At 56.2% G+C, this 21,272-nt stretch overlaps 1 protein-coding gene, 1 long non-coding RNA gene and 1 pseudogene across 4 annotated transcripts in view; 1 reads left to right on the top strand and 2 right to left on the bottom strand.

Moving 5' to 3' along the window:
- Nucleotides 1-17,869, top strand: part of COL2A1 (collagen type II alpha 1 chain) — a 30,365-nt gene extending 12,496 nt beyond the window's left edge. For both annotated transcript variants that reach the window (XM_037845354.1, XM_037845355.1), the window contains 38 exons: nt 1,582-1,626; nt 1,942-1,995; nt 3,306-3,404; nt 3,711-3,755; nt 3,847-3,945; nt 4,139-4,192; nt 4,557-4,664; nt 5,066-5,119; nt 5,202-5,300; nt 5,445-5,498; nt 5,925-6,023; nt 6,412-6,465; nt 6,878-6,931; nt 7,285-7,338; nt 7,577-7,630; nt 7,887-7,931; nt 8,102-8,200; nt 8,453-8,560; nt 8,876-8,929; nt 9,194-9,247; nt 9,651-9,704; nt 10,065-10,118; nt 10,424-10,531; nt 11,104-11,157; nt 11,661-11,714; nt 12,526-12,687; nt 12,938-13,045; nt 13,293-13,400; nt 13,739-13,792; nt 13,935-14,042; nt 14,207-14,260; nt 14,411-14,518; nt 14,778-14,831; nt 15,263-15,370; nt 15,713-16,001; nt 16,392-16,579; nt 16,911-17,153; nt 17,723-17,869. In XM_037845354.1, coding sequence (XP_037701282.1) covers nt 1,582-1,626; nt 1,942-1,995; nt 3,306-3,404; nt 3,711-3,755; nt 3,847-3,945; nt 4,139-4,192; nt 4,557-4,664; nt 5,066-5,119; nt 5,202-5,300; nt 5,445-5,498; nt 5,925-6,023; nt 6,412-6,465; nt 6,878-6,931; nt 7,285-7,338; nt 7,577-7,630; nt 7,887-7,931; nt 8,102-8,200; nt 8,453-8,560; nt 8,876-8,929; nt 9,194-9,247; nt 9,651-9,704; nt 10,065-10,118; nt 10,424-10,531; nt 11,104-11,157; nt 11,661-11,714; nt 12,526-12,687; nt 12,938-13,045; nt 13,293-13,400; nt 13,739-13,792; nt 13,935-14,042; nt 14,207-14,260; nt 14,411-14,518; nt 14,778-14,831; nt 15,263-15,370; nt 15,713-16,001; nt 16,392-16,579; nt 16,911-17,153; nt 17,723-17,869 — 3,441 coding nt within the window. The remainder of the gene's footprint in view (nt 1-1,581; nt 1,627-1,941; nt 1,996-3,305; nt 3,405-3,710; nt 3,756-3,846; nt 3,946-4,138; nt 4,193-4,556; nt 4,665-5,065; nt 5,120-5,201; nt 5,301-5,444; nt 5,499-5,924; nt 6,024-6,411; nt 6,466-6,877; nt 6,932-7,284; nt 7,339-7,576; nt 7,631-7,886; nt 7,932-8,101; nt 8,201-8,452; nt 8,561-8,875; nt 8,930-9,193; nt 9,248-9,650; nt 9,705-10,064; nt 10,119-10,423; nt 10,532-11,103; nt 11,158-11,660; nt 11,715-12,525; nt 12,688-12,937; nt 13,046-13,292; nt 13,401-13,738; nt 13,793-13,934; nt 14,043-14,206; nt 14,261-14,410; nt 14,519-14,777; nt 14,832-15,262; nt 15,371-15,712; nt 16,002-16,391; nt 16,580-16,910; nt 17,154-17,722) is intronic.
- On the bottom strand, nt 13,921-17,402 carry LOC119541417. Of its 2 annotated transcripts, XR_005218250.1 has the most exons (5): nt 17,363-17,402; nt 16,588-17,257; nt 15,242-15,499; nt 14,684-14,826; nt 13,921-14,013 (listed from the first exon to the last, which is right to left on the bottom strand). It is a non-coding gene; the product is annotated as an uncharacterized LOC119541417 (long non-coding RNA). The 2 variants fall into 2 exon arrangements; XR_005218249.1 differs by lacking the exon at nt 13,921-14,013 and having other exon boundaries at nt 14,560-14,826.
- A 1,653-nt stretch (nt 17,870-19,522) lies between the features above and the next one.
- On the bottom strand, nt 19,523-20,023 carry LOC119542830 (annotated as a pseudogene).
- Nucleotides 20,024-21,272: the final 1,249 nt, after the last annotated feature.

Raw genomic sequence — 21,272 nt, forward strand, 5'->3', positions numbered from 1 at the left:
CCTTGCTTGTAGAGGGGTGAAGACGAACTGCATCCCCTCCCCTTGTTCTCCCTCCATCCCGGGCACAGCGGGCCCTGCTTCTCAAGTTTCCTTGCTGGTGCCTGGCCCCTCGGTAGTCAGGCTGGCAGGGTGTGCGTAGGATTTGGCTCAGAAGGTTGACGACGTTGCCTCTGAGCCTTCTTTGCCCCTTCCCCCTCTGCCCTCCCATCAGACTCCTCTTGGCAGGGTCTCCGCTCTGAGGCCTCCCACAGGTCTTCTGGGGCCTGGGCTCCGAGATGGTGGCTGTTTGGTGTCCGAGGCCTGCAGGCCCCAGGCACAGGGCAGGCTCATGCAGTTCCAAGTGCAGGCCTGGCGCTGAGGCTGGGCTGGGGGTTGGCCTGGCTGGCTGCTGCCGGCTGCGGTCATGTGCCCTCCCTCAAGCCAGTCCGTGCCCACAACCCAGCCATGCTGCAGGAGAGCTGGTGGGCACCAGACCAGCCCTGGCTTCTCAGAGCAGCATGGCAGCTCCCCTTCACTCATGCCCAGCCCCGGCCTCTGCTCTGGCTGACCCCGAAATCTCCCAGGAGCACCACCTACCAAAGCGGTCAGGAGGGCCTGGTAGGGGCTGTGGCCAACACGGAGGCCTTATATTCCCTCTGGCACTTTTTTTCTCTGTTAAGTCTTCTTCTGCTTTCCTGCTTAAGGCCAGTCTGGTGTGTCTCTGGGGACAAATGGGCCAGAGCCCGGAGGCAGCTTTGAATCATTTTTAAATCATGAGCTTTCCCTACTGTGGCCTCCTCCTTCAGCTTCTGCAGAAAGGCAGAGACAGGCAGGAGGGGCTCAGCTGGGGGAAGGTCACTTCCTGACCTGCGGGGGTCAGCTGCCACGGACCAGGAACCATCTCCCCACAGCCTGGGGGCTCCTGGAGTTTGGGTAGAGGTCCCTGGGCCTTGAGGAGCCCTGGGAGAGGAACTGGGAGTTGGGGGGTGCTTACCACGAACCAGGGAGAAAACCCTCTTACTGTAGATAAGGCACTGGCTGCTTGGCCTTCCTGTGGCCTTTGGACCTAGTGGCTGGTGCCCTGTTCCCAGGTTGGTGCTCCTCTCCTGGGCTAGCAGCAGGCATTCTGGTGGCATCTTTGCCTCCCTCAGGAGACGGTTGTCTGAGGAGGGTAGCAGAGAAGGCCAGAGTATGAGGGCACCCCCGAGCTGAGGCCGTGAGCAGGCCGGAAGCACTGGGTCAAGACGGCTTTCATTTGCCTTTCAGCCAGTTCACTGAGTCTTTAAATAATAACTTGGCCCAGAAGTTGGGAATATTTGGGGTCTAAACTGAAGTTGAAGAAATAATGGAATAGCTGTGAAATTACCTAAGCTTCATTTAAACTGAGAACCAGCCCCCGACTGCCTCCCACCCCCACCCCCATCACAGCGGGGTTTGGGGCAGCCGGGCTGTCCACCAACACAGCCTCATTGCCCTGTGCCTGGCCCTGGGCCACCCCAGGCACAGCGTCGCCCACATTTTTCTGTGTGGGTGGATGGTGGGTAGGGAGTGGTAGATGTGAGGGGGCGTCTCACCACAGCTTTTCCTTCTCTTTGCTCACAGGGTGCCCGGGGCAACGATGGTCAGCCAGGCCCTGCAGGGCCTCCGGTAAGTGCATTTCATCTTGAGCAGGTATTTTTTTTTTCAGGAGAGGATAGTTGGGGAAGGTAGTCAAAGAAATCTCTGCATATCAGCACTGGTCATAGAACCTTGTTTCGTCTTCTGACACCAGGCAAAACAAGGCCTGTCTCTGGAACTTCCTGGGGACACTGGCAGTGGGGACAGCGTTCACCCAGGGACTTGGCGCTACAGTGGGTTCAGAGTGAAATCAGTACAGAGGCGGGAAGGGGTGTGAGTGTGGGGCGGCTCACTTGGGAGGCTGGAGAGACCCTGGCATTCATTTTTCTCCCCTCTTTTCTCCAGGGTCCTGTCGGTCCTGCTGGTGGCCCTGGCTTCCCTGGCGCTCCCGGTGCCAAGGTGCGTGTCCCCTGCAGCTGTAGTCGTGAGTCCCAGGAGCCCCGAGAAACTCTCTTTCCCCTCAACCCTTGCTAATGCCCCCTGGGGACCCCTCCCTCTTCCTTTCTGAGGGAAGGAGAAAAGCCAGGCATTTCTCAGAGCCACCAGCTGGAAAGGAAAGTAAGATGGAATGATGAAAAGCTGGAGGTACAGTTACAGCTTCTGAGTGGGGCAGACAGAAGACAGAGACCTGGGAGGGTGCAGGAGACCGCAGCCGACAAGGTGGGGGGAGCCAGAAGAGTGTTGCAGGGACGCGGGCCAGGGGAGAGGGCCACGGGGCGAGGAGACGGTTCCGTCCTTCCCCTCTCCCCTTCCTGTTTCTGCTTCCTCTCCTGAGCCATGTTAACTGAGTTCTTCCGAGGATTAATAGAGGCCAGTGGGAGGCCAGCCAGCTCAGGGAAAGGCCCCCGTGGCCCAGGAGGGATTCCAGCGTGCGCGTCCCTGGGAACTCTCTCCCGGGGCTGCAGGACAGGAATCGGGAGCTCCCTGCGGTCACCGGCATCAGGTTGCTCTTCCCCTCCTGGGGTTTCCATGGCAACCAGACAGTGTCTGAGGCCCGGGAGCCGGGTGAAGGAGACCCATTGTGAGGAGGGCCTGTGGAAGGTGAGGGGCCTGACCTCTAGAAAATAATAATTACAAACGCGAGGCAGGAATGTTCCGAGAAGAAACCTGAGGAGGCTCTGCCCTCTCTCCGGGTCAGCAGCCCTCCCCAGGGACTCTGTCATCCAGAGAGTAACTTTCAGGAAAAAACGAAAGATAAAGCCGAGGCCATCTTTCTTGGAGGGGTTGCAGAAACCTAGGGGAGGAGTAGTGTCGTGGCCTGCTTGCGCCCTGGCTTTCTGGTGGGGCCCTGAGCTGAGGAGCTCGGTGAACGGGAATTCACCCCTGGGGGCCTCAGTCTCGCCAATAAAGGAGTAAAAGAGGAGGGGTGGGGAGGTAGAGGTCTCTGCTCTTTCTCGCCACGTGTCCTCCTGCAACGCTAGGCCTGGCAGGGTCCCCTAGCCTGGAATTTCCTGCTATGTGCAGACGGATCCAGCAATTATCACTGCTACAGCCGGCAATTGTGTAACGGACTGTGGTTCTTTGCAATACAGAGGGGAGATGAGGAGCTTTTAAACCATTGCTCAGTCATGAACAAAAAATGACAGCCTGACCCACACATGGACGTGTGTGCTCAGGCGCATGGCTCTCCTGTGCATGCGATCGGCCCTGACCCTGAGGTGTCTCCTCTCTCCCCTTCCTTCATCTCTCCCCTCCCTGCCTCCATCCAGGGGGAAGCCGGCCCCACCGGTGCTCGTGGTCCTGAAGGCCCTCAAGGCTCTCGAGGCGAACCTGGCACTCCTGGGTCCCCTGGGCCTGCTGGTGCCTCTGTAAGTGAAGCTTTCCTTTGGTCTGAAGGGTCTGGGGTCTGTGGGTCCCTGGCCTTAGCACTCTTGACTCCATACCTCACTGTGAGGGAAGTGGAGCCCCAGTCGCCAAACCCACACCCTGGTTGGATGCCTGCGCCCCATCTCTAGACACACACATCTCTTTCAACCCCATCCTCTCCTTGAAACATCCAGCAAGGGCTTCCCCAAGATGGTCCTGGGGCCCAGGAGGGCTGGGAGGAACTTCTTTGGGTAGGGCTCCTTCTTTGTTCCTTATTTTATGCTGACACTGCTCCTCCCCCTTTTCAGGGTAACCCCGGAACTGATGGAATTCCTGGAGCCAAAGGATCTGCGGTGAGTGTTGCCCTGGACTTCATTCCCCAGGTGGGCTCAGTCCTTCTTCGCCCCCTCTCCTGACGCTGCTCTCTTCTGCTCTTGCTGACAGGGTGCTCCTGGGATTGCTGGTGCTCCTGGCTTCCCTGGACCCCGTGGTCCTCCTGGCCCTCAAGGTGCAACAGGTCCTCTGGGCCCGAAGGGCCAGACGGTAAGAGCCTGAGAAAACCCCAAGTCCCACTGACATCCCTGGAGGCAAACCCCAGTATCCCTCCGTCCCATGCTGACCAGACCTGGCCTCGCACCGGTGTCCATCTGTGGGCACCTTTAACAGGGAGTCTGGAGGTGGGGCAGGGTCCGCGGAGAGAACCCAGTGTGAGAACCTGCCTCTCTCTTTTCTTAAGGGTGAACCTGGCATCGCTGGCTTCAAAGGTGAACAAGGCCCCAAGGGAGAAACCGTAAGTATCTGCCCATGAGCCCTTGTCTTTCCCTGCCGCAGCCCCACAGGCCCAGAGCCACATCCCCAGCCCCCCTGCTCTCCTCCTCTCAAGCCCGTCCCAATCTGGACGTGCCCTTGGGTAGTGCCTGCAGACCCTGATGCAGTGTTAGCTCCCTGCTTTGGCTTGACCAGTTGGAATGGCTCGGACTTCACACTCTCCCTTCTCACTGGGCCACTTCCGCTTTCCATGACTGATCTTTGTGGTCCCTCTTCCCCAAGCCCCCAGCCCTGAAACACCTGCCAAGGCCATTTCCTTCACACCCAGGCCAGTGCTTGCCTTGGGGCCAGCACTCACCCTGTTCCTCCTTTGTATTGGTCCTCAGGGTCCTGCTGGTCCCCAGGGAGCCCCTGGCCCTGCTGGTGAAGAAGGCAAAAGAGGTGCTCGTGGGGAGCCTGGCGGTGCTGGGCCTATCGGTCCCCCTGGAGAAAGAGTAAGTGGACCAGGAGTCCCCAGTTTCAATGGGGTGTGGCCTCAAGATGAAGGTTGAGTCCTTGTTGCTCTGTGTTCTTGGCCAAGACCTGTGCCCTGTCTGGATATCATACTCCTCTTCTTCCCATCTACCCATCATGGGGATAGGGATTCCTTCCCCTTTTTTGTACTCCTCACCCCCATAATGACATGGAGCAGCTTGAGCTCCCTACCAGAAAAGTGGGACAGATTCAAAAAGTTAATACCTGGAAATCTTGCGGGGCGGAGCTGCTGGTCTACAAAACTGTGGTTGGTGGGTTGGTGGGAAGAGTACCCTGGACCCTGGCTGGGTGCTCTCCTCCACCCACGGCTGGATTAGGGGCCGTTCTAATTCCCTGCCTCTGTCTCTCTCCTTCTGTCTAGGGTGCTCCTGGCAACCGTGGTTTCCCAGGTCAAGATGGTTTGGCAGGTCCCAAGGTGAGTGGGGAAAGAGGGGCTGGGTCCCTCTCATGTCCCTGGTCAAATGGCCTCCCACTGAATCCAGTCTCCTCCTGTATAGGGAGCCCCTGGAGAGCGAGGGTCCAGTGGCCTTCCTGGCCCCAAGGGTGCCAACGGTGACCCTGGCCGTCCTGGAGAACCTGGCCTTCCTGGAGCCCGGGTAAGCAGAGCATCTGCTTTTGCTCTCGGCTTCAGACCCTGAGCAGACCCCTCATGCTCTTCCCTGCCCTTCCCTGTGCTGCCCAAATTGGAAGGTCCTGGGGTCTGCCCCTGACCCCTATCTTCTTCTCTCTCCTAAACAAAGGGTCTCACTGGTCGCCCTGGTGATGCTGGTCCTCAAGGCAAAGTCGGTCCTTCTGTAAGTCCTTCATCCTGAGGTCATCGGGGGAAGTATCCTTGGGGAGGTGGGTGGGAAGGGAGGCAGGAGTTGGGGAAGGGGCAGCCTGGAGTCCTGTGAATTTTGAGAATTGCTGAGGAGGAAGGATGCTTGACGCTGGGCCGGATGTGGCCTGTGCAGTGGCTGTGAGCTCTGAAAATGCCACCCTTTTACACTCTTGGGGTATTTCACTGGGGAAAGACAAAGCTTGGACGTGGACTTTCAAGGGCTGAGCTTCCAAGCTGAGCAGTGCTTTGTGTCTGGTGGGGTTCTGTATGTGGTGTGGGCTCCTGGTCACAGCCCTGTCCGTTGCCTGGTGCTGTGCCTGCACAGAGGCACTTGGTAAGTGCTGGATGGGTGAACGTGGCCAGGGTGTCTGTGTTCTGAGGATGGTGTCCTCTTTTGCAGGGAGCCCCTGGTGAAGATGGCCGCCCTGGTCCTCCTGGTCCTCAGGGGGCTCGAGGGCAGCCTGGTGTCATGGGTTTCCCTGGTCCCAAAGGTGCCAATGTGAGTAACAGCCTGTCCTTCCATTTCCTTTCACATGGTGCTACCTACCTATTTGCCCATTTGGGGGAAGGGCTGGCTCCCAAGTTAACTGGGGTACCGGGAAGAGTGGGCACTCCAGGGCCATGAGCAGCTCTGGGCTCCAGATCCTGCAGGAAAGCATGCAATCTGGGGAAACCCAGGTCTTCTTAGCGTCTCGGGACATCTCAGCCACAGCTTTGTCCCATGGGGCAGTGCCCGGTGGTCCGGCTGCCAGTTCATGCCTCTGAACATAAGATAAGGGGCTGATACTTTGCTTTATCCTTTGCTGTCCACACCCCAGTCTCCCCAGCCTGCTCTGCCCCCCAACCCCTCACCCCACCAACACTCTCCTGCATTCTCTTTTCTCCAGGGTGAACCTGGCAAAGCTGGTGAGAAGGGACTGCCTGGTGCTCCTGGTCTGAGAGTAAGTAGCCCTCACCAAGGCCTGTGGCTTGGTGTTGGCTGGACAACTGCAAGGGGACAGGAGAGAGGCCTCCTGATGGCCATGGCCCAGGGAGCCCCAGTTAACGAGGACTGATTTCTGTGACTGAGCCCCAGACTGGGCTGGGCTCTTTGGGATTCCATGCAGGGAGATCTCTGGTTGCTTTGACTCAGCAGCCCAGGGAGATGGGAAAATGTTTCCCTGCTGAGAAAGACTGAGAGAAAAGGAAGAGTTAGGGAGGGGAGGGAAGGAAAGGAGTGGGTACGGAGTTCATTATAGGGATCGAGGCAGTCTGGAAATCTGGGGCCCAAAAGTGCATCTGCCCAGTCCTGGGGGCACCAAAGAACTGAAGATGAGTGTAAGTCTTTACATCACCCTTTTCACTTCTCTGCAGGGTCTTCCTGGCAAAGATGGTGAGACAGGAGCTGCGGGACCACCCGGACCCTCTGTGAGTGCCTGCTCAGCCTCTCCTGGGGCAGGGCCTTGGTAGGGTAGAGGCAGGGGCATTCAGGCCCATCCGGCAATGGAGCTGGCAGTTGTGGATCTGGGCAGATCCAGGACACCAGACCCACCCTGAGCCGAGGCAGGTGTCCCAGCAGGCAGTGTGGGCCCACCCTGGCCGTCAGGGAGGTGGGTCATTGCTGGGAGAACAGGGAGGCTGCACCCCTGTGCACCTTTTATTGGGGAGGGCAGGCATGTGTCCTGCTCTCCCAGCTGACCACCCTTCCAGGCCCTTCCAGCTGTGGCTCTCAGGGGCTCTGGAGTGCTGGCTCAGCTCACCTTTTCCTTTTTCCTCTGCAGGGACCTGCTGGTGAACGAGGCGAACAGGGTGCTCCTGGGCCATCTGGGTTCCAGGTGAGTGGTCAGAGCGGGCTCATTCTTCAGTCCCTTTCCACACCCCCCTTTCTGGGGTAGCAGCAGGCACCGTGGGCAGAGGGTCCACCCCTCTTGGAGGGGAGCGGGGATCGAGGCTTTCTGCGCCCCTGGCTCTCATTGCTGCTGCCTGCTTTGGGTCTGCCCTCTGCCATGCCTCCCTGGAGGGCTGGGACAGCAAACTCACTCCTTGGCTAACACATGTGGCTTTGGCTTCTAGGGACTTCCTGGCCCTCCTGGTCCCCCAGGTGAAGGTGGAAAGCCAGGTGATCAGGTGAGTGTGGGGCTCTTTCAACCCGCACAAGTTTAAATGAGAAGATCCCCTTCTGATACCCAGGAGACAGGGGCAGGAGGGCACGAGGAGCCCTGAGAGGCTCTGGAAATGCCTGGACCTGCATCCCAGCTCTCCGCAGAGGACACAGTCTGAGCTCAGTCCCATGCAAGGGAGGCTCAGCCATGAGTCCAGGGACGTAAAAGCCTCCTGGTTCTGTGACTTTGGGCTCTCTCACATGTCCTTCCTCGTTCCTCAGGGTGTTCCTGGTGAAGCTGGAGCCCCTGGCCTCGTGGGTCCCAGGGTGAGTGTCTGGCCTGCCATTTGTGGGTGCTCTCCTTGAGCCTGCCTTTCCCTGTGCAGTGCAGCCAGGGCCCCCACACCACCCCTGCCCTCCCCGCCTCCCTGCTTCTCCCTGGGTCTGGTCTTGCCCATCGGTCTTGCCTGATTGCTCCTTTGGTGTCTCTGCCACAGGGTGAGCGAGGTTTCCCAGGTGAACGTGGCTCTCCTGGATCCCAGGGACTCCAGGGTCCCCGAGGCCTCCCTGGCACTCCCGGCACTGACGGCCCCAAGGTAAGCGAATCCTAGTCCCACTGGCTCTTCTGGGCAGTCCTGGGAAGCCCCATGAGGGAGGAAGAGGAAGGGGAGGGGGCTCAGGAGTGAGAAATAGAAGGAGGGTGGAGCGGCAGATGGGGACAGAAAGGAGGTCCGGGCAGAGAGGAAGGCAGGAAAGAGCGCTGTGGTCCCTGGCTGCCCGTCCTCTGTGCCCTGCTGTGTCGGGGGAATTGCTCCTCACCACAGACTCCTTCTCACCTCCCACCCCAGGGCGCATCTGGACCAGGCGGCCCCCCTGGAGCTCAGGGCCCCCCAGGTCTGCAGGGGATGCCCGGTGAGAGGGGAGCAGCTGGCATCGCCGGGCCCAAGGGAGACAGGGTAAGCGCCGGGCTCTCTCCGCAGTCCTGCCCTTCACACTCCTGCCCCACGGTCCCTGGGGGGGAGGTGCCCAGTCACCCCTTCTTGAGCAACCCGGACACCCTTCCCCGAAGCGTCTGTCTGCCTTTAGTGTCATCCTCTCCCCACCCTTCCATCCCTATCGCTCATATTACTAACCACCCACCCTGAGACCACAGCAAACCCCTCTCATCCGGGATCTGAGCTCTCCCTGGAGCCCAAGCCAGGGCAGGACTGAGCTGGCAAAGGGGGTTCTGGAGTGCTCCCCTGAGGCGGCCCCTCTTCTCTATCCCCCAGGGTGACGTTGGTGAGAAAGGCCCTGAGGGAGCCCCCGGGAAGGACGGTGGAAGAGTAAGTGAATATGGCCTCAGGGACCTTGGGGATTGGGAAGGGGCAGATGTGGGGACCCTGTGAGTGTCCACAGCAGCACTCAGGGGAGGGAGGGGATGGTGCAGGGCAGCGCGTGAGTGCGTGACTAGGCAATGGCAGGAGCCTCCCGAAGCATGAGTGGGAAGTTCTGGGGGCCATGGGAGGGTGCACCAAGGGCCAGGCTGTGCCCCAAGCCCCTGGCCTGATTGTCCCTGCCCCCCTCATCTCTGTCTTCTCCCTCCCCAGGGTCTGACGGGTCCCATCGGCCCCCCTGGCCCAGCTGGTGCTAATGGTGAGAAGGTGAGTTGTGGCCCCGCTTTCCTCTCTCTGCCTCACCTCCTCCATCAAGCCTCCTTCTCCTCTCTTGCTAAAGTCTGCATTTCTTCACACTCATCAGCTGCGACACTCCTGCCCACTGGGGGCTGCAAGGACCCGGGAGGGTGGGCGTCCTCATAGATGTGGAAGTCACTGGCTGCGAGCCCTGTAGGAGGAGCAGTGGGACTGGGGGTCAAGTGCATTCAGCAAAGGCCTTGGAGAGGGTGCGGGTGTGGGCTGAGGCAGCAAGGAGAAAGTAGGCTCTGGGGGGGCCGGGACCCTGAGCAGCCCTTCCCACTGTCAGGGCTTCCTGGACACACTTTGCTCCTGAAGGGCCCCCACCCTGACCCCCCACTTCCTTCACCCACGGCCCTTGCCTTCCCTTTAGGGAGAAGTTGGCCCTCCTGGCCCGGCGGGAACTGCTGGTGCTCGTGGCGCCCCGGTGAGTCTCTGCCCCAGCCCCCCGGCGCTGCTCTCGGCCTGGCCATACAGGCTGCCCAGTACGGGCTCCTGCCCTGCACTCTGGGTCTGGGGTGGGAAAGGAAGGAAGAAGGCACGTCACCCCCCGTGATGCGGCCTGGGTGGGGGGACTTCGGGTCACTCAGTCCTCTGACCAAAGAGAGGCTTTCAGACCCGGTGCCTTTGTGTAGCAGAGGCCTCCTGCGTGCTACTTTTGGAGAGAGGCCTTCTCTTGGAGGTTCCTCTACACGAGGCTGGGCAGGGCAAGGTGACCAGTCCCCTCCTCTCTGGGCTCTCAGAGGGCAGTGGGGCCTGACCTCTCCCTGGGCCCCTTCTGTCACAGGGTGAACGTGGAGAGACCGGACCTCCCGGCCCCGCTGGATTCGCTGGTCCTCCCGTGAGTATCTTTGTCAGCCCTCACTCCCTCCCATCGCTACTCTGGCCAGCTCTGCACCTGGTGCCCAAGGGCACCTCCTGGCCTTTGGGCGGCAAGGGATGTAATTTAAGGAAGGGGGACCCAACTGTCCCCTCCTCTCCTTTCTCACCTTCATACTGATGCAATGAACCCATCTATGGCCCAGTTCTCCGGCCCCGGTGGACCAGTGCACACATGCACTCATGCTCACAGAGTCTCTGGCCGTTTGGGAAGACCCTCAGGTGTCTGTCTTGCTCCTCACTCACCCACTCCTCTTCCCGGAACAGGGTGCTGATGGCCAGCCTGGTGCCAAGGGCGAGCAAGGAGAGGCTGGCCAGAAAGGCGATGCTGGTGCCCCCGGTCCTCAGGGCCCCTCGGGAGCACCCGGGCCCCAGGTGGGTAACCTGGAGCTCCCGCGGGAACTGTTCCCACTGGGCGGGAGGAGAGGCTCAGCAGACTGCACTGGGGGGCACCCTCCTGAGTTTAGGGCCTTTGACCCAGCAGATTCTGGTGCCTCCCCAGAAGGGAGAGGCTGCAGGGAGAGGAATTATGTTCAGAGATAAAGATTCAGGTGGTTAAATCTTGGCTTATGGTTGGTGGAAGGAGCTTGCGTTGTCTTGGGTGTGGGGTGTGTAGTTGTGCTTGGGCGGTGTTGGGGATCTTTGTCTCACTGAGGGTGGCTCAGGACAAAGCAGATATCTCCCGGAGAGGGAGGGGTGGGATGAGAGAAGGGTGTCCTGGGAGGTGAGACACTGGGACTGGCTCCAGAGGATGCCGGGCTGCCTCTTCCCTGAGATCTTCTAGAATGAGTCTCCTATTGGCCAGGCCACCTGTGATAGCTTCCCTGGGCTGGGATTTAGTGCCGAGAAAGCTGTGTCTTTGAAAACCTAACCCTTAGGGGTCAGTGGTTGGGGCTCAGAGCCAGCCGCCCTCTCCAGGCCTCACCTTCTCCCTCTCCCCCCACCAGGGTCCCACTGGAGTGACTGGTCCTAAAGGAGCCCGAGGTGCTCAAGGCCCCCCGGTGAGTGGGCCCCTGTTCCCATCCTCACCCAGGTGGGGTGGAGAGTTTGGGGGGGGGGGTGCTTCCCTCACATGCCACCCCCTGCTGGAGCCTCTGGAAGAAGGCCTGGCCCCAGGGGCTCCAGCAGTAGTTTCATGTGATTCATCTACCTCCTGCCTTCCCCAGTCCTGCTCGTACTTCCAGCCTAAGCCTATCCCACAGTTGGACGGGAAAGAGGCAGCCTCTTGCTGCGGGGCACGGTGTTCCTGGAAGGCCCCTGCCCTGGGCACTGACCCTCACTCAGCTCCCTGAAGCTGCTAGCTGCCCTCTGCAGGAATGAAGGGTGGGCGCAGAGAAGCAGCACTCGCTGATTCTAATGGCCAGGCCTAGTGGGGCTCTTTCTCCCATTCTAAGTCCCATTGCTGCTTTGCAACCCCACACCCCTCTCCCCACCAGCCTCTGAGACCCCCCATGTTTGATCCTGAGGGCTGGAGGTATTTAGGGGTTCTCCTTTCCTCACACAGGGAGCCACCGGATTCCCTGGAGCTGCTGGCCGCGTCGGACCCCCAGGCTCCAATGTAAGTGACCATCCGGGCTTGTCCCTACCTTGCCCCTGACATAGGAGGCACAAGCCAGGGCCGAATGGTGTGGCTCCGCCACCCCAACAGGGGCCCAGGTCGGCCTCTGCCTCTTTTTGCCCATTCCCACTCCTGGGAGGAGGAGCTGGCTGACCACAGAAGATGATCGCCGGTGGACAGCAGGGGGTGGAGCTGGCGTTGGTCACTGGCAGCCTGCCCGGTGGGCTTGGGCTTGGACCCTGACTTCTGGCTCAGTGGGCAGGCGGGGCCAGCCCAATAGCCTTCACCATGGACACACACTTCTTGAGCATGTTCTGTGCCCCTGGCCCTGCCCTTTATAGGGAAGCCCATAAGTCACAGATCTCTCTCTTATGGAGTTTGCAGTGGCGGGAGGACAGATCGTGAACAGTTACTCAGCTCCCACCAACACTGAGTGCAGAGGGAGTGGGTGCTGTGGGCGAGCAGAGGCTGGGGGCTGTCAGAGGGAGCGGGGTCTGCGATGACCCCTGTGGAATGGTGGGATGGTGGTGGAAGGGAAGAGGCAGGAGAATTCTAAGTAGATAGAAAAACAACAACAAAGAGGGCAGGGGGTGGACAAGCCACCTGGCCGGCTGGGGTTCTCGCAGTGAGAGAGATCAGAGTGGTGGGCCAGGGTGGGGTCCTGTCGCCCTTGGTGGGAGGAGGCAGGAAGCCCCAGAGGAGAAGACTGCTCAGTGGCGCTGGCATCCAGTGCCCGCTGAGGCCCTGACCAAGCCAGCCTGGGTGGGGAAGGGAGAGAAGCGTTCTCACTTCCTGCATATGCTATTTCCAGGGTAACCCCGGACCCCCTGGTCCTCCTGGTCCTTCTGGAAAAGATGGTCCCAAAGGCGCTCGAGGAGACAGCGGCCCCCCTGGCCGAGCTGGTGACCCTGGCCTCCAAGGTCCTGCTGGAGCCCCTGGCGAGAAGGGAGAGCCTGGAGACGATGGTCCCTCTGTAAGTCCCCCACCAGGCCCGTGCCTGCCCAGGGCCAAGGTCCCCATCGCCAGGGGTTCAGAGATTTCGGCGCACAGAGCATGGAGGGAGCGGCAGCTGTGGAGGGGCTGGGGACGGGGAGAAGCACAGAGAGAACTGTGCTGGGAGGGCAGGCAGGGCACTGATCCTTGTGGGAGTCGGGCGGCCAGGCTGGGCTTGGCTGAGGGGCTGCCCAGGGTCAGTTCTCATCTCCTTCCTCCCCTCTCTTCAGGGTCCCGATGGTCCTCCAGGTCCCCAGGGTCTGGCTGGTCAGAGGGGCATCGTTGGTCTGCCGGGGCAGCGTGGTGAGAGAGGATTCCCCGGCTTGCCTGGCCCATCGGTGAGTGAGGGGTGCCCCTTTTCTCCTCTGAGTTGGGCACAGCCAGGCTCAGGCCGAAGGCTCGTCACTCAGTGCTCGCGGTGTGGTGCCCTGGCTTCCGCAGAACCAATGCCACCCCCTGAGGCTTCCACCCGCCCAGCACCCTCGGAACTGTTCCCTCATCAGCTGTTTCCCCTAAAGGGTCCACTGGGCCCTGGGCAGAGAAACTTAGAGTGTGTGCTCATCGCCCTTTCCCCTGTCTCTCCAGGGCGAGCCTGGCAAGCAGGGAGCTCCTGGTTCGTCTGGTGACCGTGGTCCGCCTGGCCCTGTGGGACCTCCTGGCCTGACTGGTCCCTCAGGGGAACCTGGGCGAGAGGTGAGTGGTGGGGACCAGCCCTGGGAGGCCCCAACTAGAGAGAGGAGCCCCAGGCCGAGTCCTGGCGCCCTGGAGGAGGGGATGATGGGATTAGCTGACAGGCCCAAGAGCTGGGAGGTGCAATGGGAGGGTTGTGATGGGAGAGAGAAGGGTGCAGAGTACTCAGAGCTGGGTGCCGAGGGAGAAGGCTGAGGGATGCTCAGGAAGAAAGCTTTGGCTCCAAAGCCTTGGTTGGACATTAGAGAACAAGCCTGGGGCTTCTGAGGGCAGGACGGGGAGTAGAGTTGGAGAGTGGGCAGAGAGCAGCTCTAATTGCTTTCTTGTTTCCCTTTACCCAGGGAAGCCCTGGTGCTGACGGCCCTCCTGGCAGAGACGGTGCAGCTGGAGTCAAGGTGAGTACCCAGGCGTCTCTTTATGCAGTGGGATAGGGAGGGCATTATTCCCCGGGTCAGCCAGGCATGTTATCCCACAGCCTGGAAGGACTTCTTGGCTCTTCTGGGGCATTCTCTGATCCTAAGACCTCCCTCCTGACAGGGTGAGCGTGGTGAGGCTGGTCCCCTCGGTGCTCCTGGAGCCCCTGGAGCCCCTGGCTCTGCTGGTCCCGCCGGCCCAACTGGCAAGCAGGGAGACCGAGGAGAAACCGTGAGTATCCTTAATCCAGTAAAAGCTTGTGGCGGAGGAGGGCGGCTGTGTGAGCAGACCTCCCACCCTGGCCCTGGAGGCAGGCCAAGCGCAAGGGCAGATGCAGAGGGGGCCGTGCTGTGTCCTGGCTTCTCTCTGACACGGCTCCCACTCTCCCCTGACAGGGTGCACAAGGCCCCATGGGACCCGCAGGACCGGCTGGAGCCCGAGGAATCGCTGTGAGTGTCTGAGCCGCCTATGCTGGGGTTTGAGTCCCCAGCAGAGGTGGGCTTGGAGGGTGGTTCCTGGGACTCCTGAGTGTGAGTGGGACCAGCAGAGGACTCCTGCCCTGGCCCTGACCTGACCCACCCTGTCTGTCTTGTTCTTAGGGCCCTCAAGGCCCCCGAGGTGACAAAGGAGAAGCTGGAGAGCCTGGAGAGAGGGGACTGAAGGGACACCGTGGCTTCACTGGCCTGCAGGGTCTGCCCGGCCCTCCTGTAAGTGCTGCTGTCTGGGCTTAGCTCCCCAAGACCTGCCACTTGCTCAGAGCCCACTTGAGTTTCTCATGCTAAGACATCTTGGGATCATCCCAAGAAATTTCCAGAACTTTCTCAGGATTGGAGGGAGGAGGAAGGAGAAGGGAATGGGGGTGGGGCATGTACCTGCTCCCCCACCTTGTAGGACACACACACACATCCAAGGCCTGGATGCCCTGAATGTGCTGACCTCTGACCTTTGCCTCTTCCTTCTACACAGGGTCCTTCTGGAGATCAAGGTGCTTCTGGTCCCGCTGGTCCTTCTGGCCCTAGAGTAAGTCAGATGGAGCTGGGAGATGGAGTGAGCCCCTCGCCAGGGGACGGGGCCAGGGTGCTGTCCAGGTGTTGAGCCGGGTGGGGGGAAATGCCGCTGCTTCTGGACAATCTGTGGGCTCAGGGGTCCTCAGCCCACAGCTGGGGCAGGACTGGCTTGGTGTGACGTTGACTAGAAAAGCACCTGGGGTCACAGTGCCGTGAGATAACCCCCTTGATAGGAGGGTTTTACGGAGGAGCTTAGGAGGGTAGGAGAATAGCCATACCACAAAGCTGTCCTCCTGGTTCTTGGCCAAATAGAAACCAGTTTGGGGTTCTATGACTGAGAAATATGAAGAACTGGCAGCAGAGTGGCCAGAGCTATCAGGACAGACACCCCAGCCTTCCCTGTGGCGGCCCGTCATTTCTCACCACTTCTCCTCTCTCCTGCAGGGTCCGCCTGGCCCTGTGGGTCCGTCTGGTAAAGATGGCGCTAATGGAATCCCTGGCCCTATTGGACCTCCTGGTCCCCGTGGACGTTCAGGCGAAACCGGCCCTGCTGTAAGTGTCCTGAGGGAGGATTGAATTCGCTGGTACTCAGGGCCTCTCTAGGGGCATCAGCCTACAGCTGCGGGTGACGGCATCCCCTGTGCCGAGACCTCCCTAGGTTCAAGCGGTTCACGATGGCTGCTGGGAAACGGAGGAGAGGGGCTAATGTTAAAAATAGAGAGTGCTAGGATTTTCTTGGTCCTGATCACCCGGTGCCCGCTAGAATGTCCTCCTGCCCCTTCCTGCCATGGGACTGGGAAGAAGACATTCTAGCACATTCTAGCAGGGGGTGGATGGACACAGGAGGGGCCCCTCCCCACTGTTCCTGGCTGACCTCTCTGTTTCCTGCCACAGGGTCCTCCTGGAAGCCCCGGACTCCCTGGCCCTCCAGGCCCCCCTGGCCCTGGCATCGACGTGTCGGCCTTTGCTGGCCTCGGCCCGAGAGAGAAGGGCCCCGACCCCCTGCAGTACATGCGGGCTGACGAGGCAGCTGGCAACCTGAGACAGCACGACGTGGAGGTGGATGCCACACTCAAGTCCCTCAACAACCAGATCGAGAGCATCCGCAGCCCCGAGGGCTCCCGCAAGAACCCTGCTCGCACCTGCCGGGACCTGAAACTCTGCCACCCTGAGTGGAAGAGCGGTGAGCCTGGGGGGCAGGACCCCCTGCCCTGGAGGGTGGGAATTCAGCCCTTAGCTCAGGGCAGAGCACACCCACAGGGCTCTGGCAGGTGGTTGCTCCCCCATTTCACAGCAGACACAGGGGAACATGGCAGAAGAAAATTCCGGGGTAGGGCTCCACCAGGCAGGCACTGTTCTGCCCTTTTTGTTTGTACCCTCTGCAGAACTCAAAAGACTCTGCCCTTCCTAGTGTCCAAGTCCCTGTGTTCCTGTCTCCCCATCCTTTGGGACACACATCCCACTCCCCTCCCCTCGGTTTCCCTGTAGCCCTTTATGTCCCTCCCAGTCAGGCCTGTCCCTCTCGTCCGTGTCTGACTGAACCCACATGGGGTGTGCCCTCCTCGCCCCGCAGGAGACTACTGGATTGACCCCAACCAGGGCTGCACCTTGGATGCCATGAAAGTTTTCTGCAACATGGAGACGGGCCAGACCTGCGTGTACCCCAACCCAGCGAACGTTCCCAAGAAGAACTGGTGGAGCAACAAGAGCAAGGAGAGGAAACATATCTGGTTTGGAGAAACCATCAACGGTGGCTTCCATGTGAGTACCTGATTGTTCTGGGTCCCCGATGGCTCCTGAAAAATCTTTATCTTCCTTTCCCCCTGGAAGCTTTCAGCACCTGCACATTCTCACCAGTTTTCCTTTGGGCATAAGAGGAAGGAAAAAGAGAAGCAGAATTTTTCCCCCCATTTAGAGGTGGGGAAGGTCCTCAGAGGTTTGCTCCACTCCTGGAAGCAAAAACATCGGCCCAGTTACCTGCTCCCCAGCACTCCCCTGCAGAGACACTGGACAATTGGCAGCTTCTAGGGCCCCCTACTCCCATTGAATGCCAGGCTCCCAGGCCTCATGCTACTACTCTGTGCCCTAACAGTTCAGCTATGGAGATGACAACCTGGCTCCCAACACTGCCAACATCCAGATGACCTTCTTACGCCTGCTGTCCTCCGAGGGCTCCCAGAACATCACCTACCACTGCAAAAACAGCATTGCCTACATGGATGAAGCAGCTGGCAACCTCAAGAAGGCCCTACTCATCCAGGGTTCCAACGATGTCGAGATCCGGGCTGAGGGCAACAGCAGGTTCACATATAACGTCCTGAAGGATGGCTGCACGGTGAGTCGGACTGGCTGGAGCCACCAGAGAGATGAGATGCAGGGGGGTCTGGGGGTCAGGCTGGAGCAGGGCAGACGGTCCACAGAAAGCATCATAGTCCTGTACTGATGGGATAATCAGAGGTATGTGTTTGAGGGGGTTATGTACAGATGACAAGCAGAGTGACAGGTGAGAGAGAGGCACACAATCGTTCTGTCTTCTCCACTCACTTGGGTTAGGGGAAATCAGATTCTACCCAGCATGTTCAGTGACTCTTCTGGAAGTATTCATGTAATGCATATGAAAATACCTAAGAGATAAAGGGAAGAGTGGGTCAGAGAGAGGTGGGCTCCCTGTGGGGAGTAGAGAAGGAGGAAGGGAAGGGTGGAGGAGGACCCTACTGCTGAGGATAGGAGTTGAGGTAGAAATGGCCCCGCAAGCTAGGAGGAGGGACTAGAGAGCTCCCCAAATGGGGTTTGCACTTTGTGGTCTAAGGACGCTTGTCAGGTTGCTCAGTCTTGGGGTCCTGGGCAGCTGGCACTGGATTATAAGGCATCTACTGAACAGCATCTCCTCTCTTTCTCCCCTAGAAACACACCGGTAAGTGGGGCAAGACAGTCTTTGTGTACCAGTCACAGAAGACCTCTCGCCTCCCCATCATTGACATCGCACCCATGGACATAGGAGGGCCTGATCAGGAATTTGGTGTGGACATAGGGCCTGCCTGCTTCTTGTAAAACCCAAAACCCAGAAACAACACGATCCATTCCAAACCCAAAGGACCCAAGTACTTTCCAATCCCAGTCACTCTAGGACTCTGCACTGAATGGCTGACCTGACCTGAAGTCCATTCATCCCATCCTTTCAAGTTTCGGACTTTTATTTCCTCTCTTTCTAAGAGACCTGAACTGGGCAGACTGCAAAATAAAATCTCGGTGTTCTATTTATTTATTGTCTTCCTGTAAGACCTTTGGGTCAAGGCAGAGGCAGGAAACTAACTGGTGTGAGTCAAATGCCCCCTGAGTGACTGCCCCCCGGCCCCGGCAAGAAGACCTTCCCCCTTCAGCCGGGCGCAGGAACTGTGTGTGTCCTACACAATGGTGCTATTCTGTGTCAAACACCTCTGTATTTTTAAAAATGTCAATTGATATTAAAGACAAAAAAATTATTGGAAACTACATATTGACCTGTGCTTTGTTCTTTGTTTTCCATTAGTCCTTGATTCTGTAGGCACAACCAAATGGCCTTTCTAAGGCCCTCTTTATTGTTTTTGTTTTGTTAGAGAAGTTGTGAGTTTATAAAACAATCATGCAGAAAATACAGTACTCCTGTATACCACCCCACCACCAAAACTCTGCATTGGTGTGGAACATTTGTTATTATTGATGATAGCACTTTTCTTCTTATAACTACTTTAACAGTAGTTACCTTTGTTACAATTGATGGAAGATTATTAAAATAGGTCTACCTATCATTCATTATTTACATTAGGTGTATTTTTCCCCATATACCACTCTATTATTACCACTTGTATTAATACCATACATTGTTATAACCCATGAAAGAACATTCTTATCCTTGTACTATAAACTATACTCCATCATCTACAGTAGGGTTAACTGTGCTGTACACCCTGTGTTTCATCTTCCAATTTTTATTCTAATAATGTATACATCCTTAAGTTTCCTCTTTTAACCACATTCACCTATATAGTTCAGTGCCACTGATGATTACACTCACAATAATATGCTACCATCACATCATCCATTTCCAAACCTTCACCATCAGCCTAAATAGAAATTCTGTACAAGTTAAACATCAACTTACCTAACCTCTAACCCCAGTCTATTTCCTGGTAACTTATATTCTACATACTAACTCTATAAGCTTGCTTATTATAAGTAGTTCATAACAGTGAGATCACGCAATATTTGTCCTCTTGTGTCTGGCTCATTTCATTCAACATAATGTCCTCAAGGTTCATCCATATTTTTGTATCCATCAGGACTTCATTCCTTTTTTACAGCTGGATAAGTATATACCACATTTTCTTTATCCATTCCATCAGTTGATGGACACTTGGGTTGCTTCCATCTATTGACAATTGTGAATAATGCCACTGTGACCATCAGTGTGCAAGTGTCTGCTCAAGTACCTGCTTTCAGTTCTTCTGAGTATACACCTACTAGAGGGATTGCCAGATGATATGCAATTCTATATTTAGCTTCTGAGGAACTGCCAAACTGTCTTCCACAGCAGATGCACCATTTTACATTCCCACCAGCAATAAATGAGTGTTCCAATTTCTCCACATCCTCTCCTACACTTGTAGTTTTCTGTTTTTAATAGTGGTCATTCTAGTAGGTGTGAAATACCTTGTAGTTTTTTGGTTTTTTTTTTTTTTTTTTTTGTAAGTTTAATTTCCATTTTATCATTTTTTTTTCCCAGAGACTAGTTTGTCTTCAGTCTTTACGGACTCAGCTCATTACATGGGCTTTGGCTGAGGTTGCGGGGCAGCACCCACAGGTCTAAATTAAGTAGGGAGTGTCTTGTCCTTCTGGGCCTCAGGAGATGGATTTCTGACTGCCTTGCTGTGAACGGCACAACTCATGCAGTAATGTAGTTTCACATACAGATTAGGAAGCACGTTAGGTGTCGAAGATGCTTGCTTCGGAAATGTCCCTGACGTCTGTGTCCTCCACTATGTTTTGAATGATGAATTTCTTAATGGACTCATCCTTGGGCATGCAGTGGGTGCAGTTTGTGCAGCAAATAGGCTGTATGTGGCCGTGGACTTTTTTGGCACGACCGTTGTTCCTTCTTCTTTTTTTTTTTTTTATCTTAGAAGAGAACACCCAAGAGAGGATCTGGTGAACACCAGGAGAGCTCATTGTGGTTTTGATTTGCATTTCCCTAATAGCTAATTATGTTCAACACCTTTTCATGTGCTTTTTAGCTATTTGTTTTTCCTCTTTGGAGAATTGTCTATTCAAGTCTTTTGCCCATTTTTTAATTGTATCATTTGTCTTTTTATTGGTGAGTTGTAGGATTTCTTTACATATTCTGGATATTAAACCCTTACTGAATATGTGGCTTCCAAATAATTTCTCTCATTGAAAAGGTTGTCTTTTCACTTTCTTGACAAAGTCCTTCGATGCCCAAAAGTTTTTAATTTTTAAAGTTTTAATTTTTTAATTCCCATGAATTGATTTTTTTTCTTTCATTGCTTATGCTTTGGGTGTAAAGTCTAAGAAACTTTTAGCTCTAGCTAGAACTTCTAGCACAATGTTGAATAACAGTGGTGACAGCGGGCATCCTTGTTTTGTTCCAGATTTAAAGGGAACACTTCCAGTCTTTTACCATTGGATACAATGTTAGCTGTTGGTTTTCATATATGCCCTTTATCATGTTGAGGAAGCTTCCTTCTATTCCTATCTTTCGAAGTATTTTTATTAACAAAGGGTGGTGGATTTTGTCAAATGCTTTTTCTGCACCAACCGAGAAGTTAAGGTGGTTTTTCTGCTTTGATTTGTTAATGTGGTGCATTACATTAATTGGTTTCCTTGTGTTGAACTGCCTTGCATACCTGGGATAAAACCCACTTGGTCATGGTGTATAATTCTTTTAATGTGCTGTTGGATTTGATTTGCAAGTATTTTGTTGAGGATTTTTACATTTATATTCATTAGAGAAATTGGTCTGTAATTTTCTTTTCCTACAGTATCTTTATCTGGCTTTGGTATTAGTATGACCTCATAGAATGAGTTAGGTAGTGTTCCCTCCTCTTCAATTTTTTGGAAGAGTTTGAGCAGGATTGGTAATTCTTCTTAGAACAACTGGTAGAATTCACCAGTGAAGCTGTCTAGTCCTGGGCTTTTCTTTTTTGGGAGGTTTTTGATTGATTCAATCTCTACTTGTAATTGGTCTGTTGAGGTCTTCCAGTTCTAGAGTCAGTGTAGGTTGTTAGTGTGTTTCTAGAAATTTGTCCATTTCATCGAAGTTGTCTAATTTGTTGGCATACAGTTGTTCATAGTATCCTCTTATCTTTTTTATTTCTGTGGGGTCAGTAGTAATGTTCCTCTCCCGCTACTGATTTTATTTGCATCTTCTCTCTTTTTTTCTTTGTCAGTCTAGCTAAGG

The sequence above is a fragment of the Choloepus didactylus genome, chromosome 8, assembly GCF_015220235.1.
Source record: "Choloepus didactylus isolate mChoDid1 chromosome 8, mChoDid1.pri, whole genome shotgun sequence".
Taxonomy (NCBI): Eukaryota; Metazoa; Chordata; class Mammalia; order Pilosa; family Megalonychidae; genus Choloepus; species Choloepus didactylus.